General features: G+C 54.9%; 1 protein-coding gene across 4 annotated transcripts in view; it reads right to left on the bottom strand.

The window, feature by feature from the left end:
- The window catches only part of CNTN2 (contactin 2), a 33707-nt gene extending 24282 nt beyond the window's left edge, over window positions 1–9425 (bottom strand). Inside the window, exons 1-2 of one of the 4 annotated variants that reach the window (XM_025991397.2) lie at window positions 9158–9245; window positions 1921–2028 (exon numbers count right to left, since the gene is read on the bottom strand). In XM_025991397.2, the coding sequence (XP_025847182.2) occupies window positions 1921–1960 (40 nt within the window). In that variant the 5' untranslated portion in view covers window positions 1961–2028; window positions 9158–9245. Of the gene's footprint in view, window positions 1–1920; window positions 2029–2129; window positions 2191–9157 lie in introns of those variants that run through there. The other 3 variants (XM_072759419.1, XR_003233859.2, XM_025991396.2) reach the window with 3 other exon arrangements.
- Window positions 9426–26359: the final 16934 nt, after the last annotated feature.

Here is a 26359-nt window from a genome sequence, read left to right as displayed (position 1 = left end):
CATGTGGGGAACATCTTCCTCCACCAGTGCTTGGGGCCCAATGTCCCCGGCCCCTCCCCCACAGCGGCCTGGGTGGGGCACTGTAAGCCCCTCTGGGAGCCCATTAAGTGTCTCAGTGTCTTCCTCGGTTTTCTAGCAGGGAGGAGGAGTCTCACTGGTTCATTCATACCCTCTCACCTGGGTCCCCAGGTGAGGCCCTTATGTGCTGTGCATTGTGAAGCCATAGCCTTGACCCCATCAGCAATGCTCCCCAGCTGGGAGGACCTTCTAGGATCAAAGGGTTAACATGGCTCCCAGAGGAGCTTTCCTCTCATACAGAGACATGGTTAAACCCTGGAGCTCTGGACAATCTGTTCCCTGGGTGGGGGTACCCAGAGCAATCAGAGCTCCCCCCACACAAGGAGGAGGAGGGATGGGCCTCATCCTGAGAGGGGCGAGCAGGGCCAGGAAGAGTTCTGGGGGTAGTGTGGAATCTCAGGGGTCTGCTTTTGGGTTTTAGAGGGAGTCTGGGTCACTAGGTCTCCTAAGGCTTCCTGTCAGAGCTGCCAACCCAGATGCAGATTCTGCTTCTCTGCCCTGCACCTTTCCAGAGGCCTGAAAAGGGGGAAGGGGCTGAGACTGGGGAAAAAGCCTGGCTGGGGGCTCTTCAACTACCTGGTGGCAAGACCCACACCATCTCCCGGTCCGAGTCTCCTTATCTGTAAAATGGGTGCTCTAAGGTCCCTTCCAGCTCTAAGACTGCAGTGCTCCCAGAAAGTGCAGGGTGGCTGAGGGCCTGGGAATGCTGTCCCCTGGATAGGGGGAGTGGGGGGTGGCAGGCTGCAGATGACTTAAGAGTCTGCCATCAGGGCCAGGGCAGGGTTTGAAGACCAATGCAAGCCCAAGATCTCCCCATCTCCCTTCGTGCTCTATTCCTTTGGAAAGAAAGGGCTCCCAAACCCTTTTAGACCTCAACATCTGGCCACCCACAACCTTTCTCTGCCTCCTAAACAGCCATGCTGGCACCTGAAGGAGGTGTGGGAGGGAGGGGGAGGACTGGCTCCAGGGTGGTCATGGAGGCTGTGGGCTGAGAAGCTGGGTGTCAGTGGGGGTGAGGGTGGGGGAGTGGTGTTGACCACATGGCACTCCCTCCTCTGGCCCTACCCTGGCCTCATAGCCACTTCCCTTTGTCAGGAAGGGGCCCGGGTGCTGCCTCTCCACGACCATGCATCATCCCTCTCTATCCTTGCCACTTTCTAGACTTGAATCCAGAAATTCCACACCTGCCAGGAAGCCCCTCAGATGCCCCCACAGGCACAAAGTTAGACTTCAGCTCTGTTCTTGACTAGACCCCTAGCACCTGCCCCTGGGGGTGCATCTGCCTCCCCTGGAAGCTTGTGAGCTCCCCGAGGGCAGAGACTGGCTCCTTAATCTTGGCATCACGGTGCCTCACAAAGTGCCCTGGGACCAACAGGTGTGACTCCTGTGTCACATTTAACTGCTGGAGAGCAGCTGTGGCCAGATCCTCCAGCAGCCAGTGGACACACACTGTCACACTCCCCCACTCACTGTAGAGCTGATTCAGCTCTAAGGCTGCCCCAGGGCCAACTTGAGCACACTCTCACACACTCTCTCATATACTCACAGGCACAAACTCTCTTGTACACACTCTCACATACATGTACACCAACACTCTGCCTCCATCTCACATGCTTTCTCAGCCATTTTACACACTTTCACACATATTCCCACTCTCCTCCCCACACACCTTCACATGCACACTCACACACCTTTTCACACACACACACACACACACACACACACACACACACTCAGGTCTCAGGGTGGCTAGTCATGGAAGAATCTAGAAGGATGGTCCTGGATGCTATACAAACACAGGGAGCCGTCCTCCTGATAGGGAGCCACAGAGACACTGCTAACCATGCAGGCTTGGGAATCCACAGACAGGAGGCAGTGACATGCTTCATCTCCTCACAGCTTCGTGAGCCTGGACACGTTATGCCTCCCGGTGAAGCTCGGTTTTCTCATCTACGAGGTGGACATGGTCACACTTACTTTACAGAGCAGTTCTGACTGGGAAATGAGGTAATGGAGAGCCCTTCAGGAAGTCCGGGGCTGTTTGCACTTGCCTGGGGGTCACGGTTCAGGTGGGGGAATGGAGAGAGGATGCGGGTCCTGATCCTCTCCCCACTCAGCCAGAGCAGGTCCTCCTGTATCTGCTTTACCTCCACAAGTTCCCTTTGAACAAAGGGTGTCGCAGCTCCAGAAAGTTTGAAAACGCCCCTCGGGGCTGGTGCAGCACGCCCTGGAGTCGGGCACAGAGAAGGTGCTCGATCACCGTTTGCTTCCTGCCCTTTGTCTGCCAGTCCTGGGAGCTCAGCGAGGGGGCAGGGCGCGGGCGCGGGTGTGCCAGAGCAAAGCAGAAACAGATGACCAAGGGGGCGCCGAGTGTGCCAGAGCAAAGCAGAAACAGATGACCAAGGGGGCTGGGGCCGGGCCTCCGGGCAGGAGTCTGCTGCTGCCCACTTAGCAGTGCTGGCGAGAGCGGGGGTGTGTGCGTGTGTGTGAACCGGCATGTGCGTGCATTCACAGGTATGCAATGTTTATTTGCCTCTATGTGCTGTGTCCGTATGTCCCTGTGTATACGTGTGGTCTGGTCTTTGTACCTCTGTGGATACGCATGTGTTTATGTCTGTGTGGGGGTATGTCTGGTGTTTGTGTGTGAGTCTGCATGTGTGTGTGTGTGTGTGTGTGTGTGTGTGGTATGTCCCCGCACAGGGCATGACAACCCAGTTCCTGCCTTGCTTCTCTGTGATCCACCAGGAGGATCATTCACCCTGGAGCACTTCTCACCCACTGTGGTCAGAATGACCTGTAGCTCTTACCGTCGACATACCATTTTACCAGGACATACCACATGTCATGAATGATATAATCCCACATCACCTGGGCCCAGGGGCCCCGGGCACCCCCTGGGGGCTGAGACTTGCCTCAGAAGGGACACGGATTGGGGCGGGGCTGGAGTCGAGGAGCTCCTGGGGTTGCCTTTGGAGAGTATCAGAGACCAGTCAGCCCAATCAGATGCACATGGACTCCACTGTGTGCCAAAGCCTTGTGTGAACACATACACACACACACTCACACATGCTGCCTGGGTCATAGTTTGAGCTTATCATCTCCCTGAAGGTGAGGCATCCATCACTGGCATCCAGTGTTGCCCCACATCCCTCTCCCTTACAGTGCTTATCACCAGGTGCCAGGCATTGTGCTGAGCACTGGGGAGATGGCGATGAAAGCACTGCCCTTGCAGAGCTTCCCGACCAGCTAAGTGTGGCCCGGTCATTTCCCTATGCCATCTGCTCCATGACACATTCTAGAATATCCAGGACAGAGGAGGCCTTTTTGTTGGGAGCAAGGCAAAAGTGGAGCCAGGCCAGGCCCAGAGCTGGCCCTCCGAGCCCTGAGCCAGCCAAGCCTGGCCCAGGCCAGCTGCCCTGGAGCAGGGGCGCAGGCTGGCACGGGTGGCTGCAGGCTGGCACTGGTGGCTGCAGGCTGGCACCATCAGGGGCTGGTCCTGTGCAGCACCAGCACGTGGGGGGATGGGCTGCCTGGGGGTTCAGGGGTGCCAGGGGTAGTGGGCTGAATCGTTGGGCATAGGAAACAAAGGGCTTGGGGGACAGCTGCCGAGTGGAAAGCTGTGAGCCGGGCTCCAGCACACGGGAGGGGTTTCTGGGCTGAGGACCACCCCCCCAACCCCCCCACCCACCCACCCCCGCACAGAACCAGGCAGGAATGGACAGATGCACTCTCCCTGGATGCTGCCACTTGGGACACCCAGCTCCCGGCCCTGACTCAGTCACTCTTTCCTCTGGATGACAGAGATTTGAGTATTGAGGGCTTTGGCGACTTTCAGATGGGTGGTGGTAGGACAAGGGGGGAGTTTGGAGCCCAGTTGAGGGCAGAGACGAAGTGGCTTATTATAAGCCCAGAAGCCTTGCAGGAGCCTTTGAGGTATCCGCCATCCTCCCTCCTGCAGCGCGGCACAGTGGTTAACAGTGGGCTCTTGTGCCAACCAGCCTGGCCCTTACTGACTAGAGTAACGCTAGTCCGTGACTAACTAGCATAACCCTAGCTCTTACATTCCTTACTCACCCTCCCGCAGCCTCAGTCTTCCACCTGCAAAACGGGGAGGAGAACGGACCCTTGAAAGGTCAGCAGCATGCCTGGCCCATGGTGTGCACTCAGAAAAGATCAGATCTTACTATTGAGAGGCCTTGCAGAGGCTCCAGCACACCGAGGGACTCACACACATGTGTGCCCACAGGCATTGCCCAAGTCGGACTCACTGTCACACAGTCATGGCATTCAGGCTGCACTTACAGATGGTTAGGACCCTGAGATTCCCACAGTCTCCCTGAGCAGGTGCCTTCCTCCCCCATGCCCCACATGCACAGCAGGCCCAGGGCAGCACCAGCAAGCACGCCACCCCGGACAAAGGTGCAGGAACACGCAGAGTCACACCCAGAAGGCATGTGTTCAGGACACCTGGGGGGCTCAGTGTTTGAGTGTCTGCCTTTAGCTCAGGGCGTGATCCCAGTGTTCTTGGATTGAGTCCCATATTGGGCTCCCTGCAGGGAGTCTGCTTCTCCCTCTGCCTGTGTCTCTCCCTCTCTCTGTGTCTTTCATGAATAAATAAATAAACAAATCTTAAAAAAAAAAAAGGAGAGACTCTGGTGAGGATGAGCACATGGGTGCTCCCATCAGGCCCCTCTCCTCACGCACCCCCACTTCATGCCCGCAGGGTCCAGGATAGGAGGGAGACCTTGCCTAGGAAAGGAATTGCCACCTGGGATAGGATCATTGTCCTTCAGGAAGGTCTGAGTCACTCCACCCTCTCTGGAAGGATAGGGGTCTGCAGTGGCCTGGTTGGGCCCCAGGCCAGGCAGGGTAGGAGCTGGTGGGGGAAGGGAGCTGTGGTGGAAGGGACTCAGTGGGAAAAGCTGGTGCCCTGAGATGGAGGAGGTCATTAGGACAGATTTGGGTGGCATAGGGACCTTGTGAGTCCCCAGTGGGGGACAAGGACTGGGTCAGGACGGGGGCGGGGGTGTGGGGGTGTGTGGGGGGGTGCTGCACAGCTGGGTCTCTCCCCAGCCTGCTCTGTATGCTCCCTCCCTCCAGTGTTCTCTGCAGGTTCTTTGTACTGGCAGCTGATTCTGAGGCACCACCCGTGGTACTACTGTGGCCTGTGGGGAGAGCTGTGACCCCCACACTCACACATTTGTCTGAGCTTTTAGCACCAGAGGAGTCTGGCCCATCATCTGCAGCCTGGAGTCTCTGACTTTCCTGCCCTGGCCTTCTCCTCTGGAAAGACCCCTCAAAGTGGGGAGTGGGAGAAGAGGGAGGCTTGTGTCCTCCTGGGAGGAGCTCGGCATAAGGGGCAACCTCCACCCCAACCCAAATTTTCCCTACTCGACTGTCAGTATGGAGCCAGACAGGTTGAGTGAGGGCTTTGGAGGGACCGTGTCTTTTTGAGAGGCCAGGAGTAAGGACGATTGTTTTAACTCAGCTCTAAAGAACCACATTAGGATAAAGTTAATGGACCAATATCTATATGTCCCCTAATCTCTGCAGAGGGGAGACTCCCCTCACCTCCCGGATGGTTTCCTGTAGGCTGGCTCAGAGCCAAGCCTGGGGGTGGGTGTTGAACCTGTTCCGCCCCTCAGGCCAGTCTCTGCTTGAGGGCCAAGATTAACTGTGTCTCTTGGACTGCACTGCAGGATGGCTGTCCTCTCACCAAACACAGGATGGGGGCCTCTTGGTCTAGGAGGCCAGCAGATATTGAGAGGATGTGGGCCAGGTCTGGAGGAGATCCAGCATGTTCTCTGGATGGCTGCAGGGCAGGGGTGAGGCTCCTTAGATGCGAAGGGTGCTGAGGTGCACTTGGGTCTGCACCTGTCCTGGGGCAGAGGGTGCTCAGTTTGGGTGAGAGCATTACTCCTTCGCATCTTCTTCTAGTAAACATGGAAACATGGGTTCATTTCATAGCAAGAGAACTGATTAAACCAAAGAAAGGACTTCTCTACTCCAAGATGGTCACCACCAGGGCACAGACCCCATGGAAGTTCCCATGAATGTTCCAGGTTAGCAAAACCCCCTGTGAGGCAAGTCAGGGAGGTTGGCCTAGATTCGAGGGTTCAGAAAAATGAGAGGTGGCTGGTCTGCAGGAGGGAATGAAAAGAATGTCTTCTTGTGAGTCACCCCCTTTTGAAAGAGCATAACCTGAGGCTAAAAGGAATTTACTGGGCGGCCCACCCCACCTCTGCCTCCAGACAGGGCTGTCTGGCCATGGACCAGATCCCAGTTCTCAGACCCTCTTAAGAGTCACTGGAGAGGGTGTTATCCTGAGTCCGGGGATTGAGTCCCACATCGGGTTCCCTGTGAGGAGCCTGCTTCTCCCTCTGTGTCTCTCATGAATAAATAAATAAATAAATAAATAAATAAATAAATAAATAAAATCTTAAAAAAAAAAAAAAAAAGAGTCACTGGAGAGAGGTGCCTGGGTGGCTCAGTTGGTTTAGCACCTGCCTTCAGCTCAGGACATGATCCTGGAGTCCCAGAATGGAGCCCCACACCAGGCTCCCTACTCAGCGGGGAGCCTGCCTCTCCCCCCTGCTCCTGTTCTATCTCTCAAATAAATTAATTAAATCTTTAAAAAAAAGAAGAAAAAAAAAGAAGTGTCACCAGAGAGGAGATTGCCCCACCTCCTCATGGCTCATCTTCTGGGTTAGGAAGTGTTTGTAACTTCAATCCCTCCTGCTTCCCTGGGATTTCCTTTGCTCTGGTTCTTCTTTCCTTGTGTATTGCCTGCCTCTTGCTCAGCCCCCTGGTTCTGCCCTAGGAATCTCCCCCAGATTACAAATACCACCCACTCTCATGTTGGAGAGATGCTTTCTCACAAGCATTTGGCTTGTGGGTGCAGGGGGCAGGGATAGGACCCATACATCCTCCAGTGCACCCCCAACGTGCACTCCCCTCCTGGCCTGAGGGTCAGAGAGGGTGCCCTGGGGATACCACCTTCTGTGAGCTCTCTCCTGAGAACTGAATTCAGTCAGTCAGAGACAATATGTACCACCATCCCGTTGAACACAGGCCCATCCTACACGTGTCTCTATTTGAACAACTGCTGGCAGAGAAGGTGCTGGAATGGAGTTGCATAAGGAGTGAAATCTGGCAGGGGTGATGGTGTGGAGGGAGGTTGAGGGCTAAGGCTGGTGGGGCAGGGAGTGTGAAGGCAGAGCTTGGCCAGATGAGGAGTAGAAGATAAATGAGAAGGGAGAGTAAGAGAGTCAAGAGAGCAGGGCACCCATCTCCAGGCACCCATCCACCTGGGGGTCTCTGCTTCCCTCCCTGCTGGGGAGCTCCAGAAGGACAGGGGAACCTTACATGACTCTGATGCCCCCTTCCCATCTGTCTCACCTCCTGCCTCTCTCTTGCCCTCTAGATCCCAGGGGAAATTAGAAGTAACTTTGACCTTGTATCAAAAAGCTTGCTTGACTGGTTCCACTGCCAGGCTATAAAGGGGTTAACTGGTGGGGCACCCGGGGGAGGGGCTTGGATGCTTTCTGTCTCTCTCAGGTTGGGGGCAGCAGTCCTCCTCCCCAGGCCAGGAGTCAGGGCACCATTTCCCTGCTCCACCCTCAGGAGCTGGGGGTCCCCCTCCCCTGCATCTCCTACAGGTGGTCCACTCTTTGCTGCCCTGCATCTCCACTGGCTCACCTGGTCCCTCTGAGGCACAACAGGAGGCTAAGGGGACAGAACGTCTCTCTGGCTGGACAGTGGGCAGATGAGCCCCAGGCTGCGACCCAGGGGAAGATCAGGAGCTCCCCGAGGGCCTGGGCCATGTGGGCTGTTCCTCCTCTGCCCCGCTCTGGACAGAGGGGAAGCGAGTTGGGGGTGGTGCCCAGGGAATCCTGGCTGAAAGGAAGGGCAATAGGGTCTGACAGTCACAGGCTGGTTGTGGAGACCGGGAACGTTGAGGGCAGGTACTTGGGGATCAGCGGACCTGTCCTTCTCACAGGGCACCCCACTCTGGTACACCTGGATTCCCAAACCTCCAGGGAGCCTTGACTGACAACTTCCCCCCCACCCCCTCCCCCGAGGTCCCAGGCTTGTGTGGCTGAAGGGTCCCGGCTTTGTCCCCATGTGGCCCGGGATTGTGCCCTTCCACAGACACTGTGTCATCCCACCCTGTCTCTTGCTTCCCACACCTGGGAATCCCTCCTGGAGAAGGCAACAGGACTCGGCTCTGGACTTGGGCTGGGGCTGCTTCCCCCATCTCTCGGGTGGGTGATGGGAGCCCCATGGTGTTGGGCAGGAGGATCGCTCTCTCTCTCTCTCTCTCTCTGGACCCCCTAAATGGAGCCCTGCGCCTTCTATCGGGACCCCTTTCTTCTGGTGCCGGCCAAACTTGATGCCAGTCCTTCCCTCCCACCAGGGCGGAGGAGGGAGGGATCTGAGGAGAAGGCGAGGCGGGGAGCGGGGCGAGAAGGGAAGAATAGGAATTTTAGCCCTGGTGGTCCCCATTTCTCACCCTTTGGGATGTGACTTGCCTCAGTGTCTCCTCCTTAGGTCCCTGCTTCTGGACTGCCTTTGCCCAAACTTGAGGTCCACTCTCCCCTCTCTTCCCCAGCTTCCTCTCTGCCTAACTGAAGCAAGACTTTGCAAAAGAGGTCACCCTGCAGAGACAGACTCAGGGCCACCTCAAGTCTGGACAGTCCGCCTTGATTCCACCCGGGGCTCCTGGGGGGCCGGCCAGAGTGTGGGGCGCGGACCGGCTGGCCCTGGGCGCGGGCAGGCCTGGGAGCTGCCGCCCTCCCCGCAGGCAGGTGCCGCGGCAGGAATTCCCGGACACCGCGGGGAAGGCGGGGGTCTGCGGCCGGGCCTGCAGGACCCACCCCCGTAGGCCGGGAGGAGGGGACCTGGTCCGGCCAGCGGCCAGCGAGGGGCTGGCTGAGGAGTCGGACTGGCCGCAGCCGCGGGGCTCCGGGCCTGCGCCCGCCTGTCCCCTCCGGAGCTGCGGGGCGACTGAGCCGGAGCCCCTGCCCCGGCAGCGCCCGCAGGCTCCCTCCGGCCGCGGACAAAAGCCGCGGGCACCTACCTGGGGTGAAGGAAGGGTGGTGGCTGGGGCAGGTGGACGTCGCCCTAGGCGGTGAGCCAGAGCCGGCCCGGCCGCCGGCCCGCGGGGCGCCCTCCCGTCCTGCCCAGCTCGCCTCAGCCGCTCGCCGCTGGCCCGGTGCGGCGGTGGCGGCCGTGGTGGCGGTGGCGGTGGCGGTGGCGGGCGAGGGCGCTTGTGTGTGTGCGCGCCCGGAGCCACTGCAGCATCTCTGCATCAAGATGTGCTCCTCCCTCTCCCAGGCTCCGCTCACTGGCTGGCTCCGGTCCTCAGCCAACGCTCGGGCCGAGATGGCTTCCTTCTGCCCCCCTCCCACCCCTTCCCGTCCCCACCCTTCTGGCTTCACCTCATTTGCTGTCATTTAAGGACCAGGGAGCGAGCCGGGGCGCCCGCGTCTTCCATGATGCATGGGCCGCTGGGCCGCAGGGCGCTGTCTGGCCTGCCCGCCCCTACCCCCCGGCCGCCCAGCCCGGAGCTGCTGGGGAGGGAGAGGAAAGTGGCTCTTGCTCCTCAAACCCTGGACATCCACGGAGGCAAACTCCTCTCCCCCCATCTGCCCCCCAGAGGTCCCTCGCTCCAGGAAACCTCCAGCTTGCTGTGCGGGGCAAGAGGGATGGAGGGGCACCCCCTATGCCCGGGCCACATGTTCACCTTTATTGTTTCCCCAGCTTGTAAAAGTAACTGGGCTCTGTCAAAATATCCACACACTAGAGGAAATTTAAAAATACAGTGAAAGTCCCTTCACAAATCTGACTTACGTGCCCCCAGGTTTATTATTTTCATGTATATAATTTTGTGGGTTACTAGTACTATTTTACGAAAACGAGATCCCACAATACAGCATGATTTGCAAAATATTTTTAAACTACGTAATAGGTCTTGGACAGATTTCCACATTAGTACTTATGGATCCAAGCCCATTTTTAATCAGCCAGCAGTGTGATGTCATGAAGAGCTCACTAGATTGAGGGTCTGAATGTCTGGAAGGGTAGTCTGGGCTCCGCTACTGATTGTCTGTGTGTGTTTGGCTAAGTGTCCTACCCTCTCTGAGCCTCACTGGTAATCTGAAGGGGTTAAAGACGGCCAAGTTTCCTGCCAGCTCTGAGATGCTCGGTGCTCATCCAGGTCAGTGGCACATCTCTTCTGCTGTTCCTATCACGTGCGGGCGGGGGTGTGCCCAGGAAGGCTGGGGCCTGGAAGTGGAGGGACAGCCACTGCAGCAGCAGTCAGCCCTGTCAGGCTGTCACTGTGTCTCGCTCCCCTCTGCTCCACCTGCTGTCCAGCTCACATAGGCAAGGCTCGTGAGTGGTCCAGATGCTGAAGCAGCTGGCAGGGCCAGGCCAGCTTCGGAGTTGGAGATGGTTATACCTGTCGGGCCTGGAGCCCAGCTCTGTGCTGTGTTCCTGAGTGGAGAGGGGCGCCGCGGGTTAGAGACAGACCTGGGCTGAGGGAGGGGTCCTGGAAAAGGAGAGGACCCGGGAGGGGGTAAGCTTCTGCTGTCCAGACTCCGAGGCCAGAATGCCTGCCCAGGGCCCATCTGCTCTGGCCTCCCGTCCTTCAGCTCCACTCTGAGGGGCTTTCCCAGCTCAGGGTCCTCTTTTTTCCTGATGGAGAGACATCTGATGGTGCTGATGACAGTTTTTGGGGAACTCAGGATGCTCCCGAGCATCCCTTTCCTTCTGGGACATCTTTCCCTTTCTTGCCTCTGCTCGCACTGTCCTTGTCTGTCTGTCTGTCTGTCTCCCTAGGGCTGGCCTGTCAGCCCCAAGCTTCTCAGATGATCCTTGCCCTCTGAAGCCATGCAGGTCAGCTTGGGCTCTGAAGGGAGGGCTTCAATTTCTCTCCAAGCAGCAACCAAGAGAGGAGATGGAGCATCTGCGGCCACGGGGCTGACAGGCCAGGGGACAGGCTGACTCAGGGGCCGAGGGTTTGGAAATGTTCGCAGTGATTGCTTTAGATTGAGACAGCTGTCTTTGTGACTCTATTTTAGGACAGCTGCTGCCCTTGCCGTGGGGGCTGGGTGCTTGGAAAGGACACGGTTCCCTCCCGATCAGATGAGCCCAGGTGACTCAGATCTCAAATTCCGTGATTCCTCTGCCACCCGCCTGCCCCACCCCAAGGGGGCTCTGGCAGCCACAGCAAGAGCACTTAACTAAGTGCTTAAAGCAAGAGGCCTCACTAAGCCAAGATCTAGATGTGGGGAGACAGTTCCCAAAGAGTCATCTCCTTGCCTGTCTGAAGCTCTCAGCTGAGCCTGGTACTGACGGATTTGGGGACTTACTGGGGATCTTACTGCCAGCTTCTCAGGTGCGCCTGTTCCTGAGGAGACAGTAAGGTAGACATTTGGGGGTCCAGGCCGAGTTTTGCCGGTGATATCAATTTGTCTAGTAATAACTTAAGTATTTCACAGTATCATGATTATTATATACAGTCTTAACAATAGTTCAATTGTCTCCAATGTGCCAGGAGCTGTGTGCTAAGTGCTCCATCTGACTTATCCCCTCAAGGGGTAGGTGTTACTATCATGGTTCCCGTTTCCCATATGATGCTCAGAGAGGTTAAGGAACCTGCTCAAAGTAGACAGTGAACAAGCGGAGAAGCAGAGGCTGCTGGTCTGCTTCCAGCATCCGTAGTTCAATCACTATGCCATGTGCTCCGGCCACCAGCTACTCCCCTTCTTTTGGGGCTGGGGGGCAAAGTCAGTGACAGGACAGTGTCTTCTTTTTTAGTGTCTGCTGGATCCTGGAATCCTCCCTACAGTTGACTGTAGGGGGCAGATCTCGCATCTGTGGCTAATCAATATGTCTCCATGGAGTCCAGAGCAGGACACCGTATCCCCCAGTTGCGTCCCCACGGACCCCCAGACGGGGCAGAGCAGGGCCAGCCAAAGATGATCAGGTGGCTAATCAAATGAGTCACTAATTTGCCTGTAAACACATGGTGGCCACTGGAAGGGGAGCCCCCAGAAGGCATCTTGAGGGCCACCCAACCTTTCCTAGACCATCTGCTCCTTCCCTTTATGCCTCCACTGGATCAATAGTGGAGTCCAGTGTATCTCCAAATGGTCAAGGAAGGAAGGGCTGGGGGCTCAGCCCTAGGGGACAAGAAGGGAGGGAGCCGGGACCCCGCCAGGGCCCCAGGGTTCTGAAGGCATAGGTCTCTTCCTTCATCAGTCCAAACCTCACTTAGGTTGCCTGGCCTCTCCAGCCGCAGGCATCTCTACCACTGGTTTCAGACCCTTTCCTAGAGCTCTCGTGTGTTTATGGAGCAGCATCTCTGCTTTAGCAGTGGGGGTTCAAGAGCCATAGGATTGGTCTGTCTTTAATGCACCTGTAACTTTCCTGGAGGCAGTCAGATAGTGGTGACAGACACGACCCTTCCCAGCTCTCAGGGAGGATGACAAGGCAGCTCAGACAAAGCTCTGCAACCAGAGTGGCTTGACATGTAGTCCTGCTACTTATGAGCTCTGTGGTCCAGGGCAAGCCACTTACCACCTCAGAGCCCCAGGCTCCTCATCTGGAAAATGGGGCTTAAGACATAAGCCTCACTGAGTTGACATGAACATTGACTCATGGATGAGGTACCTAGCATGGTGCCAAGCACATAGTAGGTGCTCAATAAACGTCATTACCTCCCTTTGGGCCTCTTGGGGACTCAGCCTCCCCATCTGTAACACGAGGGTGTTCCTCTATGAAGCTGAGCCTTTCTCTGCAGCAATGGTTGGGGCGGCTCTGGGTTGGCACTCAGAAGAACTGGACTGGGTCTCAGTTCTGTCACTCTTAGCCTGATGGCACTGGGCTGATTGTTGAAGGACACTTAATTGCTCTGAGAACCCACTTCCCCATCAGTAAAAATGGGAATAATCCTATTCCTACTTAGGATGGTTGTGAGGACATGTGGATTAAACACAATAAAATTTTTAAAGATTTATTGACTTATTTTAGAGAAAGAGAGAGATTGAGTGGGGAGAGGGAGGGGGCAGAGAAGGAGGGAGAGAAATCCTCAAGCAGATTCTTCACTGAGCGCACAGCCTGACACAGGGGCTCCATCCCAGGACCTCAGGATCCTGACCTGAACTGAAATCAAGAGTCGGCCACTTAACCTACTGAGCCACCCAGGGTGCCCCCCTAAACACAATGATTTTTAAAAGTGCTCCTTGTGTGCCAAGCACCATACTAAATACTGATCATTGTTCCCTGGATTGTGCTGTGTCTCGAGGTAGGGCTTATCTCCTGAATGTCTCCCTTTGCCACCCGCCTCCCCCCAGGACACTGCTCAAGTGCAGAGGGCAGGCTCTGTGAATAACTTGCAGGCTGGGTTGCGTTTGCGAGTACAGAGTAACTGCATCCCGGGTCAGCCGGGCAGGTGGGCGGGGGAAGGTGCAGAGGGAGGGTCCCGGGAGGGGGTGAATGTGTGCCTCTGGGATTGGGCCTGGGTAGACAGAGGAGGTGAGGAGTATCTTCCTAGCTGGGGGTGGTGGGGGGCCAGGAGGAGCTGCTGGCGACTGAGCAGCAGAGCTGGAAGGGGAGTCTCAATGGTCTGTCTACACTTGCCTTCCTAATTCTGCTTGAGGGCCAGAAGGGGTCTGTGGCCTGGAGGGGCCTAATTATTCTTTTAGCCATTTCGACCCAGGGCTCTTGGAGCTTCTTTTTTCAGTCTTATAATAGACAATGCTAATGTCCTTATTAATATTTAATAGTAATGATGCTAATAATGCCCTGCATTTATGTGGTCTCTCCAAAGAGTTCAAGGAACCCTGAGTTCTTTTTTTTTTAATGGAACAATATGGCCAATTCGGGGGGGTGGTGATGGGGGGCAGGGGCAGTGGAAAGAGGCTGAGTCATGGGGAGAGTAAAGGACAGAGAGGTAAGATAATTGGGCCAAGGTCACAGAGCGGTGGAGGTGGAGCCAGGACTAAGAGTGGGTGCTTGGGCTCCCTGCGTGGATCTCTGCCCATAATTCCACTGGTTCATTGGGGTCTGAGAAGGACATACTTGGTGAGGGCAGCATTTGATCTTGGCAAGACCAGACTGTGTTTGGCTGAGGGCAACCACGACATGGGCTGGGCTGCAGGGCAGTGGCCCGTGACTGGTTTACTATGCCGGCCCGGGGCAGCTAATGGGCAGCCATGTAACATGGGAGCTGGGACAGGTGAGGACACTGGGGTGCCTTGGCTGGACTCTGCAGGCCTCCTAGAGCCTCGGGCCAGACCCCTGTTTTCCAGGATTCCTGGATTCCTGATGCCTCTTGCAAGCAGCTTTAGGTGACCTATGCTGGGGCATAGACCCTCTCTAACCCATGTCGGGAGAGACCCTCTCTAACTACTTAGCCTACCTGTGCCAACTTTGCTATCTCCATACTCCCCACCATAATCTGGTTTGGCCAGAAACATACCCCAAAGCTATAGTTACACAAAAGACGGTATATCAGAATTCTGAGGCTGTGGTGTCTGGGCAGTGGTGCTCTACCCAGGGGACTGCATTTTCACAAGACCGGTGACATGTGCCCCCTGGTAGGACACAGTTCACAGCAGAGCAGAAGCAAATGGCTTTTAGAGTCAGACAAACATTGATTTCAGTTCCAGCTGCTCTACTGATTGGCTGTGCTACCTTAGGTTCCCTAAGCCTCAGTGTTCTCACCTGTAAAATGGAGGCGAGACCATCTGCCTTAAAGGGTTGTACAAATTAGATGAAGTGACATGAATGGTGTTGGACAGCAGGAGAGGGGACGGTGGCATTCTCAAGGTTCTAGCACCCTCACAGGGAGTGTCCAGGGTGGGTGATGCCAAAGATGGTGTCCTGATCAGGCCATTCCTGAGATGTGACCTCAATGAGTCTCTGCTGGCTAGCCTCTCTCGGCTTCTGCCCATTCTGCATTGTCTTCTGTAGCCATTGATTCTGTGATCTACGTGATAACTGAAGTTCTTTTCTGCTTGTGATGTCCAAAGTCTGCATCTGCTGCCTGCAACTGGATGGCAGGGATTGATTTGATCAGTCCAGAGAGCCTGGATTGATTTGGGATTTAAAGCTCCTAGTACGGGATCCCTGGGTGGCGCAGTGGTTTGGCGCCTGCCTTTGGCCCAGGGCGCGATCCTGGAGACCCGAGATCGAATCCCATGTCGGACTCCCGGTGCATGGAGCCTGCTTCTCCCTCTGCCTGTGTCTCTGCCTCTCTCTCTCTCTCTCTCTCTGTGTAACTATCATAAATAAATAAAAATTAAAAAAAAATAAAGCTCCTAGTACAGTGCCTGGAATAAGAGAAACATCCACAATTGATAGCCAGAAATTGTTAGAAAATTATATCCATCATCCACCCACCCATCTGTCTGTCCATCCATCCATCCATCCAACAAGTAAATTTTGAGCACCTTTGTACTAAGCCCTATATCCATTGCTGGGGATACTGGGAACAATAAGACATGATACATCCTCTCAAGATGCTCATAGTGTAATGGTGGGATGATACGTGAGTCCAGTAAGAGCTGTCACCTCAGTTTGCATAAAATGTCGTGGAGGGGTACGTCTTGGCCTGGTGAGGCTCAAGAACAGAGAAAATATTTTAACTGGGTCTGGCAGGACGTCTCTGAACTCACTGGGTGGAGGTGGCACAGGCTGGGAGGAGGTTGGGAGAGTGTGACTCCAGGAAGTAGCAAGAGCTCGGGCAGAGGCAGCAGCAGAACGTGCAGAGCTTGGGGAGGGAGGGAAGGAGGCTGGAAGGGTAGGCCAGTCCAGTTCATGAAGAGCCTTATGGGCCCTACAGAGGCTTTATCCAAGAGCAATCAAGCGCAATAGGAGGAGTCTGAGCCAGCGAGAGGCCGGCTGAGACATGTACTTTGGGAAGTCCACTCTGCGGCGGCGGGTGTAGAATGCACAGAACAGAGGCAGACCTGGAGGCGGGGAGGCCAGCTAGTCAGGCATGGTCAAAGAAGAGGTGAGGAGGACCTAGAAGGATCCTTGGGAATTTCACCTACACTGGCCAGCAGGAAGCCTTCACTCGAATACCTGTGGGCCTCTCACATCCCAATCCCCCACCCTATTCCCCTTGATGGTCAATTTCATGTGTCAGCTGGGCTAGGCTACAGTAGTTTAATCAAACACCCATCTAGGTATTGTTGTGAAAGTATTTTGTAGATGTGGGTAATATCTACAATCAGTTGACTTTAAAGAGATTACCCTCCAGAATGTGAGTGGGCCTCATCCAATCAGTTGAAGGGTCTTAGAAACATATCTGAGATTTTCTTGAGGAAGAAGAAATTCTGTCCTCAACCTGCAGCATCAGCACTTGCCCGACTTTCCAGCCTTCCTGATCATCTACAGAAGACAGAGCCAGCCCCCACGATTGTACAAGTCGATTCCTTGAAACGAATCCTATATATGCACCTGTCTGTATATGTGTATACACACACATATATGACACCTGTGTCCTGTGCACACACACACATACGGCCTGTCTTGTTTCTCCAGAGAATCTTAATTCATACACCTTGTCCTGTCCACCTGCTGCTCCTCTTGGGTTCCCTGTCCCCAAGGATGACACCCTCGAGACCTTCACATCCTCCCCTCTGCCACTGTGTCCTGCCAACCGCTCAGCCCCACTGCTGTGCTCCTCAGAGGCCTCTCCTCCGCGTGCCCCACGGTCTTGGCTCTGACCCTCACAGGCTTCATCTGAATTCTGACCATCTTGTCCTCACCAGCCTTCATTTCCAGTCTCAGCCCCTCCTATCCACCCTCCAGATTGCAGTCAGAGTGAGCTCCCTAAAATGCAAATCAGAGCCTGTCACTCTCCTGCTAAAAATTCTTCAGCTTCTCTTGTCTCCAGGTTGGTGCCAGGCTCCATCCTGCAACACAGGAGATTTTCAGATCTGCCTCCTCTTTAGCTTTGCCCTTTGCTCTTGCCTTGCCCCAGCTCACTCCTACCACGTTGACCAGCTTGCCCTTTTTGGAAGGGGCTAAACTCTCTCATTTCACCCTCCTAGGGCTGTTTCTGGTTTGGAACTGTTGTCTTTCTTCCTTGGGTATACGTGCCTGCATCCTCCACGCCCTCAAGAACCGGCCTGGTGGTCACTGGTTCTCTCTTAGGCACTGGGCAGCCTTGTTCCTTCTTGGGCACGCCTCCCACTGATCTGTCTGGGACGGATGTCTCCGCCCTGGATCTCCTAGCTTTGTGCTCTCGGCAGAGAACATTGGTGTGCAATCTATGATCGGGACATTCATTCCTCTGCGGCTCAGGATAGGGGGGAGGAGACCATGTTGGGGTGCAGTTGACTACTTCTTGCTCAACCAACCCTTGGTGCACCCAGGAGATGGAACAACTACCAGCCCATTTAGTGCGAGCTCTTGCCCTGGGGCACCCGGCTTGCAAGGGGAGTGTGGGCTATGTTGAAGCCTCAGTCACTACCTCAGCCAGATGTCATTGTGCAGGGCACAGTCATATGTGCTGATCTAGCCTGAAGGCCTGTGGGAGAAGCTGCCCCCCAGGGTCAGAGAACCAGCTTAATGTGCCAGTTCCTCTGCCTGGCAAAGGCTGTGAGGTGGTTGCAGACCTTCTGGGAGAAGACAGATCCGGGGTGGCCTTGGTGGGTGTGCAGCCCCTGTAACCACACAGGTTCTGTGCTCAGAATGCCCCTGCTTATTTCATGCACTTCTGCTGAGTCTTGGAATTATTAATGATTTTTGAAGAAGGGCCTAGCATTCTCATTTTGCATCAGGCTTTACAAATTATGCAGCCAGTCCTGCTTAGGTGAGTGGGGTGGCCCCACTAGACACAGTACCTGGAGTTATTGGGCCAAAGGAACTGGGGGTGAGGTGCCTGGGGGCTCAGTGGTTGAGTGTCTGCCTTCGGCTCAGGTCATCATCCCGGGGTCCTGGGATCAAGTCCCACATCTGGTTCCCCGCAGGGAGTCTGCTTCTCCCTCTGCCTGTGTCTTTGCCTCTCTTTCTGTGTCTCTCATGAATAATAAATAAAATCTTAACAAAAAAACAAAAGCAAAGGGACTAGGGGTGACAGGCTCCCTCAACCTCCTCAGAGGACCAGGACCCGATTCACAACTTCTGCCCCTGACTTCGTTAATTCTGTAGGGGGAGGTCAGCAGGAACCGTGGTATTTCAATTCCTCTGAGATCCTCGAAGCCAGGAACATGGTCCATGTGCTAAGAATAAGTGCGTTTTACATTTTTAAATGGCTGAAAACATGAAAAATAAGATGATTTCATGACACGTGAAAATAATAAAAAATTCAGATTTCAGTGTTCATAAAGATTTATTGGAACACAGCCATGCTTATTCATTTACGTCTCGTCTGGCTGCCTTCATGCCACACCGGGGTCAGGCTGTGACAAAAGAGACCGTGCTTCCAAAGCTGAAAATATTTACTATCTGGACCTTCACAGGAGAGGCCTGCCAAAGCCTAGCTAAGCCATCCCTCGGTCTTCTGGAGCCTGGGGAGGTGCTGGTCACCGACACTCGAGTTTCGGGTCTCTTTTTTGCTTTAGCTCATTGGTTCTCAACCAGGGGACCTCTGGCAGCGTCTGGAGACATTTTTGGCTTGTGAGGGGTGCGTGTGGGGCAGAATGTGTGCTGTTAACATCTATGGGGAGGTCAGAGATGCTGCTGAACGTCCTATAATGCACAGGGCAGCCCCTGCTCCCAGGAATTACATAGCCCCAATGTCAGCAGTAAGGGTGTTGGGACCACCATGTGGCAGCTCAGGACGCAGGCATAGCAGATTCCCGGTAGGCCTTCTAGACTGAGGAGCCCGCCGGCACTTTCACTGCCTTGCAACCGAGCAGCCCAAAGACTATGTGTACGGTGTGTGTGTGTGTGTGTGTGTGTGTGTGTGTGTGTGTTGGGGGTCAGGGGTGTGCAACGAGAAGGACCAAGCAAGAGGCTTCCTTTCCTTGGTACCTTGAAGCTGCCATACCTGTTAGGGCCCCAGACATCCCTCAAATGGAGGACTAGCTCCTTCCCTAAAGTCCCCTGAGGCATAGGACTGGTGCTCATCTACTCAGGCAGGTGAGCTTAGTCCTGGAAGGGGAGATGGTTACCGAGGCTGCCAGACAAGGCCAGAGGGAGGGGTGCCAGGGGCCAGGGACACGAGAGGACCTGGAGGTATTCCCAGGAGACCAGGTGAGCAGGGTGCCCAAGCTGACGGAAGAAGCGTGAGGTGTCGGTAGCCTCAGGGAAGGGGCTGGCACTGCTCCCACCCGACCTTCTGGAGAGTGACAGGAACAGATGCAGTGACTGTCAAATGAGATGCTCCTGGCACTTTGGGAAATTGCAGAATTAACAAAGGAGGGTAGCTTTCAGGGAACACAAGCAGGAACGCAGTGTGTACAGCTGGGCTGGCCTCTGGGGACTCCCCTTTTTTGAAGGGCAGGGAACAGGGGTCCTCTTGCCTGGCCTCTGGGCTGCTCATGGGTTGGGGAAGGTGGGCAGAGGCAGAGCTGTCAGGCCTGGGGGCAGACCAGGGTCAGGTGAGAGCCAGGGCCAGGGCCAGGGCCAGACTGCACATAGCCTGGAGTCTGGGAAGTGGCAGGGCTGTCTGGAGGTCATCTCATCTATCCTCCTGCCTCTAGGTCCAGCCCCAGCAGATGGCATCCTGCCAGCTGAGGATCCAAGCAGAGGGGCCCTCAGCAGGAATGAGAATTCACCAGCTGTTACTTGCAAAGCCCCCAGAAGAAGCAGCCAGCTCTCTCTGAAACTCCATGGACAAAGAGGCATGTGTCCGAGGGTCTGCAGGGAGTCGGTGCCTTCTCCTGGTGGAGCGTAGGCAGTGGGAGCGGCTGGTCCCTGGAGCTGGTGTGGCCTTAGCTCTGCTGCTCCCCTGGCCTGCCTGGCGGCAGGGGGATGGGGGGCAGGAGGCTGTGATTAGCGCTGTGTGGCTCACAGTAACTAAGGAAGGCTCGTAGGATGGGTCAGAGGCAGGAGGCTTGGATTCCACGCTCCTAAAACCTATTAAAAGAACAGTAAAAGAGAAGAACAATAAGCAATTTCCCAAGCGGGGATGGTTTTTATCGTAACGTGGAGCTAATTTAGACCCAAAGGAAACTCTTTCTAAGGCTGAGAAATGGGGTGCCAGTTAAGTGACAGGGAAGCTGTGGAATCTTTCCGAGGTGTCAGGGACCTGCCTGCCTGGTCTGGTGGCCTGGGCTGGCTAACGCTCCCCCAGCCAGATGGTCCTGGGGCACAGCTCTGTGCTTGCTTGGCAGACCCTCTTCTTCCTTGTCTGGAGCTGCAGCAGCTGAAGTGCAGTTGGGGGGCTGAGGGCAGGAAAGCTGGGGACTCCCAACATTCTAGAGGCCCTCCGGGGCACTGGTTCAGAGAGCTCCCCCACATCCCCCCTCCCCGGGAAAGCCTGCCCTGTCCATCTGGGAAGTGAGCTGGCCATCAACTGATGGCCAGCCGTGACTGGAAGCGTGAGTGGGGACCCCAGACAGATGCCAGGGGTCACGCCCCTCATTTGCTGGAGTGCCATCCTTCTCCCTGTCAAAGATCTGGCGGGGGGGGGGGGGGGGGGGGAGGGGGGAGGGGGGGCAGCCAGCTGACAGATGCGCCTCGGAGGAGGTGGGGTGCTGGCCTCCTCCCCATTGGCCAGCCAATCCTGGCTTCTTTCCCCTTCCTTGCTGCTGTCCCCGAGCCTGCTACATTGTTAGCTGGCGCCCCAGGGGACAGACTTCAGATGGAGGGAAGCGGGTGTGTGTTTTGTTTTGTGGGGTGGGGGAGATCTCTGAACCAAGAATCTATTTGGCTAATGAAGTCGTAATTACTCCCAGCTCACTAATAGGATGAAAGCGGGGGCGGGGGCTCCGTTAAAATCCACTGATGGACCCACCAGAGGGTGCCTGCAGCCCTGAGAGCGGGGCGGGAGGATTGGAAATGGATGTCAGGGCTGGAGGGAGGGAGGAGAGGTGGTGGAGAGGCTCCCCACCACCCCAGTCTACCGTCTGTCCGTGTCTGGGAACTAAGGTTGCTCTTCATGTTCCTCCGTTTAGGATACGGTGAGATTCGAGAGAATGACCCTACTGCCGGTTCTGACCCGCTCCTAGCTCTCTGCTTTGGGGAGGGGGTGCTAGAGGGCCAGGGAGAGTCCAGAGCGGCTGAAGATCTCAGACTCTCTCCGTTGGCTTTGGTGGAATAAGTGTATTTGGAAGTTTGTGTATTTCCCCCCAACCCCCCAGGAAAAACTCTCAGTGCTCTCAGATGCAGTCTGGTTGGCCATGATCTGAAACGGGCACCTGCTTTCCCCAGGGAGCTTAGCTACTGTGGGAGGGAGGGGCGGTTCCCTGGGTGGCGAGGTCTGCTGGGGTGGGGATGGGGAGGGGGGAGCCAGTCTGGGATTTAGCCTTTGATTTGGGGAATCTATGGAGTGAGGATGGACCAGGGCTCACAGTAGCTCTATAGGTCTGAGACGTGTGCACGGAGCAGGAGGGACTGGGCTTTCTCCAGGGAGTCTGCTGACCAACGACTGTCCCTATGGCCCCTGTACTCCGGGGGTCCAGAGCATGTTCTCTGCCCAGGGATTAGCTTGCAGCCGTGACTATCCCGGCTACACAGGGCTTCATGCTGTGGAAAACGTGGGAAGGAGGCCCAGGTGGCTGTAAGGAAGGACTTTCTGTTTTGTTTTTTGTTTTTCATGGACATTGCTGTGGGCCTGGGGGTGGAGAAGGATGGCAGATTTTTAGCCCTTCTGAGCCTCTGAGAGGATTGCAAGGATGAAGGTCTTTGCCAAACTCCCCTTCCCTGGAGAGAATTGCTGTTGGGTGTTGAGGAGGAAGGAGCCTTGTGGCCTGGAGGAGGTGCTTTCTTCTGTCTGAGGCTTGGGAGTTTGGCTCCTGAATCCCTGGGGAAAATGCACCGTGGGAGGTGGAGGTGACTTCCTCCCTGACCTGCTCCCATGGGGATCAGGGCTGTGCAAACTCAGGGTGGGGGCACTGGCTGAGGCCTGTCATTCTCTTTCAACAAACCTGGGCCTCATCCTCTTCCACCTAATGGAGGGCCTGTGGCCCAAGGGCGGGGCTGTGGCTCAACAGCCAGGCGGGAGCAAGAAGGAGGGAGAAGGAGCTGGAGGGAGGGAAGTGGAATATGGGCATTTCTTTCCGATAAATGAGAGTGGGTTCCTAGGCTTTAAAGACAGACAAGAGCACTTAGGGGACTTTGGGGAAGTTAATTAATGGGGCTGTAGAATGAACCTCTAGCTTTCAATACTCATCACGGGCCCTCACATCCAGGCACTTGGAACCTGGTAAACTTGCTCTTAGGAAGACAAATATGCTGCCTGCCCCCCACCCCCACCCCCGCCCGCCACCATGCGCCATGGTCAATAGCACACAGACTAAACCGCTGGCTGGGCAGTAAATACAGTAATGCAGTGGGCTGGAATACAAATGAGGTCTGCTTACTGGGTGGAGACCACCAGGTCCCAAAGATCAAGGGACTATTCACCGCGAGGGAAGGGCAGGGCTGGATGCCACAAAGATACAAGCAGGCATGAGTACTGGTCCTGTCCTTGAGAGTTCATAGACTGGCCAGGCATAGAAGAGACAAAAGTCCCTGCAATAGTAGCAAGGCCAAGGGGGGAGGGTTGGGGGAGGGGGAAGCTCAAGAGCAGCCCCTTGGAAAGAAACAGCCCTGGCAGCTAAACTGGTCACGAAAGGTGGGATTTGAGCCTGCCTAGAAGGATGGGGAAGACTTTTGAAGGAAGAAGTAGAGGCTAGGGAGACCATTCTAGTATGCAGAAGAAAGGCAAAGCCTAAGGGGATTCATTTAACAAATTATTATATAATACGTACCATGCACCAGGCACTCTTCTTAGAACTTTCCACGTTTTAACTGATTTCATCCTCACACCAACATATGAGAGAGCTAGTTACAGTCCTTGTTTTATGGGTGAAGAAACTAAGGCAAGGAGAGGGTATGTAACTTGCCTGAGGTCACACAGCTAGTGCCCAACTTATCTTCCAAGCCCTGACTCTTCTTTTCCTGGTACTCAAGGCAGACCTGGAGCAGGATGAGCGCCTATGGCTTTACCAGCCCCGTCATCACGTGACCACTGAGTGGCACTGCACCCATTACCCTCCCTCCTGGGCTCTCCTGGGGTGGGGTCGGGAGCCTGCATGTGCCCCCCCAGCAGAGCAGAGTAGTATGGGGCAAACTGTTGCCGGCTGGGCCGTCGGAAGAGCTGACAGGGGCTGCTCTGACTCGATGCCTTGAAGCACAGAGTGCCAGGCCCAGTGCTTTACAGAGATGCACACCCGTACACACCCAAGTGCTCCGGAAAGCACGGGGTTCTAGCGTCAGACAGACCTGGCCGTGAGTTGTCGTTGCCCGGGCAAATTACTCAGCATGTGCAGCTGCAGCTTCCTCCCGCACGACAGGATATAACCTACCTGCCTTGCAGGCCTGGCTGGCCTGAGGGTCACAGGAGAGGATTTGCATAAAGCGCACATCACTCTCCCCACGCAGACGGCTGGCGGCTGGCGGCAACGTCATTAGTGACTCTTCTCTGAAGTCACTTAATGTAAATGTTTTGTGACCCAAATACCATCTGGTGCCCTCTTGCCTCTTTGACATGGATGAAAATGGATCAGTTCCCCGCCAATTCCATGCTCTGTGAAAGTCGAAGACTACCCCAGAACATTTGCTAAATCCTGGGGGTTTGTGTTCCGAGCCCTGCATTCTCCTGTGGTCTGTGCTTCACCCTGCATCCATTTGTGTGTAGACTTCACCAGCTTTGCCAGTTTCTATGAAAGATCCGCTCACATGATGCAAATTCTTTGGGTACACTGGCACTTCAGGGGGCACGGGGAGGGGACTCATCCCGGAGTACCCTGTCTTCTCCCAGTCCCTCTGATCTAGTGGTCCTCAAACATTAGCCTGCATCACAATCACCTGCAGGGGTTGCTAAAACATTCCAGAGTTTCTGATGCAGTTGATCAGGGTAGGGCCTAAGAATGTGCATTTCTATAATTCCCGGGAGATCTTCATGCTGCTGGTGGAGGGACTCTACTCACAGAAGTGTGAATCTTCCTTCTGCCTGTCTCTGCTCCTCGTCTGCCCCCCATTTCTTGCCCTGGAGTTCTAAAAGCTCCCCTCTCTAATACCTCAGGACTCTCCTGCTGCCTATCTGCAAACTTCCTACCCAGGTCAGTCCCAGACCCTCCACTGAATAGGATTCAGCTTTGTTAGAGGGCAATTGTGATTTTAAATATATGCTAAGTGCTAAGTAATTTCGCTTGTTTGCTTCAGAGTGACTGTCCCTCTGTCTACACAATGCCCCGCTTCTCTGCCCTGGGGTTTGGGGCTAATCAGCAGCAAGTTCAGGGGCGGGGGGGGGGGGGGGGGGGGGGCGGAGGTGTGAAAGTGGAGCTTGGGAGCCAGGCTGTTGGGCCTCAGCTGTGGCTCCAAATTGCTCTGAGGCCCACAGCCTGGTCCATGCTCCAGCAGGAACTGACATCAAACAAATGGGCTCTGATGCATTAAGTGGGGAGGGGAGGCTACAATGGGCCTCCCCTACCTTCCTCCACCTAATATGGTTTTGAGCATAGTGGCTGCCTTGATGAGAGGCGCTATAATGAATTCCCAGATCCCATCCCGTTGGGGGCAGCTGGGCAAGATGGGGTAGAGCCTTCACTCTTAATGAAGATTGGAAGATGACTCGTCCCCTCCCACTGGGTCCGTTAATCCAGCTCCATGCTGGAGATTAGCATTTCTAATGGGCTGGGAGGCGCAGCCTTCAGGAGACAGGGATGAGGGATGACATATTCTGGGAATCCCTTGGGCCCTGAAGAGACGGCTTTGTTTGGCCTCCGTTGAATTGAGGATGGCTTTCTTCAAATAAGCCATTTCTGTCTCCTTGAGTGGGAGGGAGGGGCTCCCGCTCTAAAAGTGGGCCCGTGGACTGCCCGTGGCCCCCAGAAAAGTCATATCCAAGTCCAACATCCAAGGAAGATGACACAGAAGTCTTGAATTCACCTAGTCACTTCCTTCAAAGGAACGACTGTGCCATCATTCATCTGTTCACCCATTCATATTCATTCATTTTGTCCTTGCTGTGCACTGGCTGCTGGCCTGTGGCACACAGATAAAAAGTCTCTCATACTCAGGATGTTCACAATTTAGGGAAGGAAATAGGCAATACATGTAGGCAGACCCTCTGGGGGCAGACATAACATGGATGTGCTGGGGGTGGAGCGAGGGGTCTGAACCAGAGAATTCAGCCCAGTTTGTGATGTGTGTGTGTGTGTGTGTGTGTGTGTGTGTGTGTGTGTGTTATATCAGGTAGGGGGATGACTTCCTGGGCTCAGTATCACCTGAGCTAATTGTTAAAGATCAGGATTTTGTGACCCAGCACAGATGCCGCTGGAGAGATGATCTATAAGAAGAAAGGAGATTGGAGGGGTTTGGAGTAGGAGCAAGGAAAGGGGGTGGAATCAGGAATCAGGTGGTGAAGGGGCTGATTGTGAGCACCAACTACAGTGATTATGGCTTTCTAGAAGGGGCGTGTGGAAGGCCAGGAGGAGGGTGTACCAAGCAGACCTACCTTTGGGCCATCATTCATTCATTTATTGAACCCACATTTATTGAGCCCTTTGCCCTGAATACAATAACATTTAATTTTTTGAAAGAAAACTCTAGTCCTAACATGGCATGTGGCCCTGAGATCAAGACTTGCATGCTTTATCGACTGAGCCAGGCAGGGACCCTATACCAGTGCTTTTGATTACTTGACTGTTTCTCATGACAGTCTGAGGACTAGAGCTTCCTGAGGACTAGAGCTCCATCCTGCTTATCTTACAGCATTAGTTAGCACAGAGTAGGTTATTAATAAGTTCTTTTAGGTGGAATTGAATTGCCAAAGCTGAGAAATGTGAGAAATCACTGCATGTCAAGGGGAGCAGGAAACAGATTGGAATGGCTACAATTTAGGGTATATGTGGAGGAGTGGTGAAAAACAGGGCTGTGGAAGGAGGGGTCAGGTCACAAAAGGCCTAACATGCCAAGCCAAGGCATTAAGATTTTATTCTACTGTAGTCGGCTGAAGGTATTGTAGCAAACTTGAAAGTTTAAGAAGTGACACGATCACATTTTATAAGATCCTTTGGCTGCAGTTTTGAGTGGGAAGTAGGTAACAGGAGAGGTAAGGACACCATGAATTTGGGATGGGGGCTTGGACTACAGGTGGGGTGGAGGG

Source organism: Vulpes vulpes, chromosome 5 (assembly GCF_048418805.1).
Source record: "Vulpes vulpes isolate BD-2025 chromosome 5, VulVul3, whole genome shotgun sequence".
Lineage (NCBI taxonomy): Eukaryota > Metazoa > Chordata > Mammalia > Carnivora > Canidae > Vulpes > Vulpes vulpes.
This window is presented reverse-complemented; position numbering and strand designations above follow the sequence as displayed.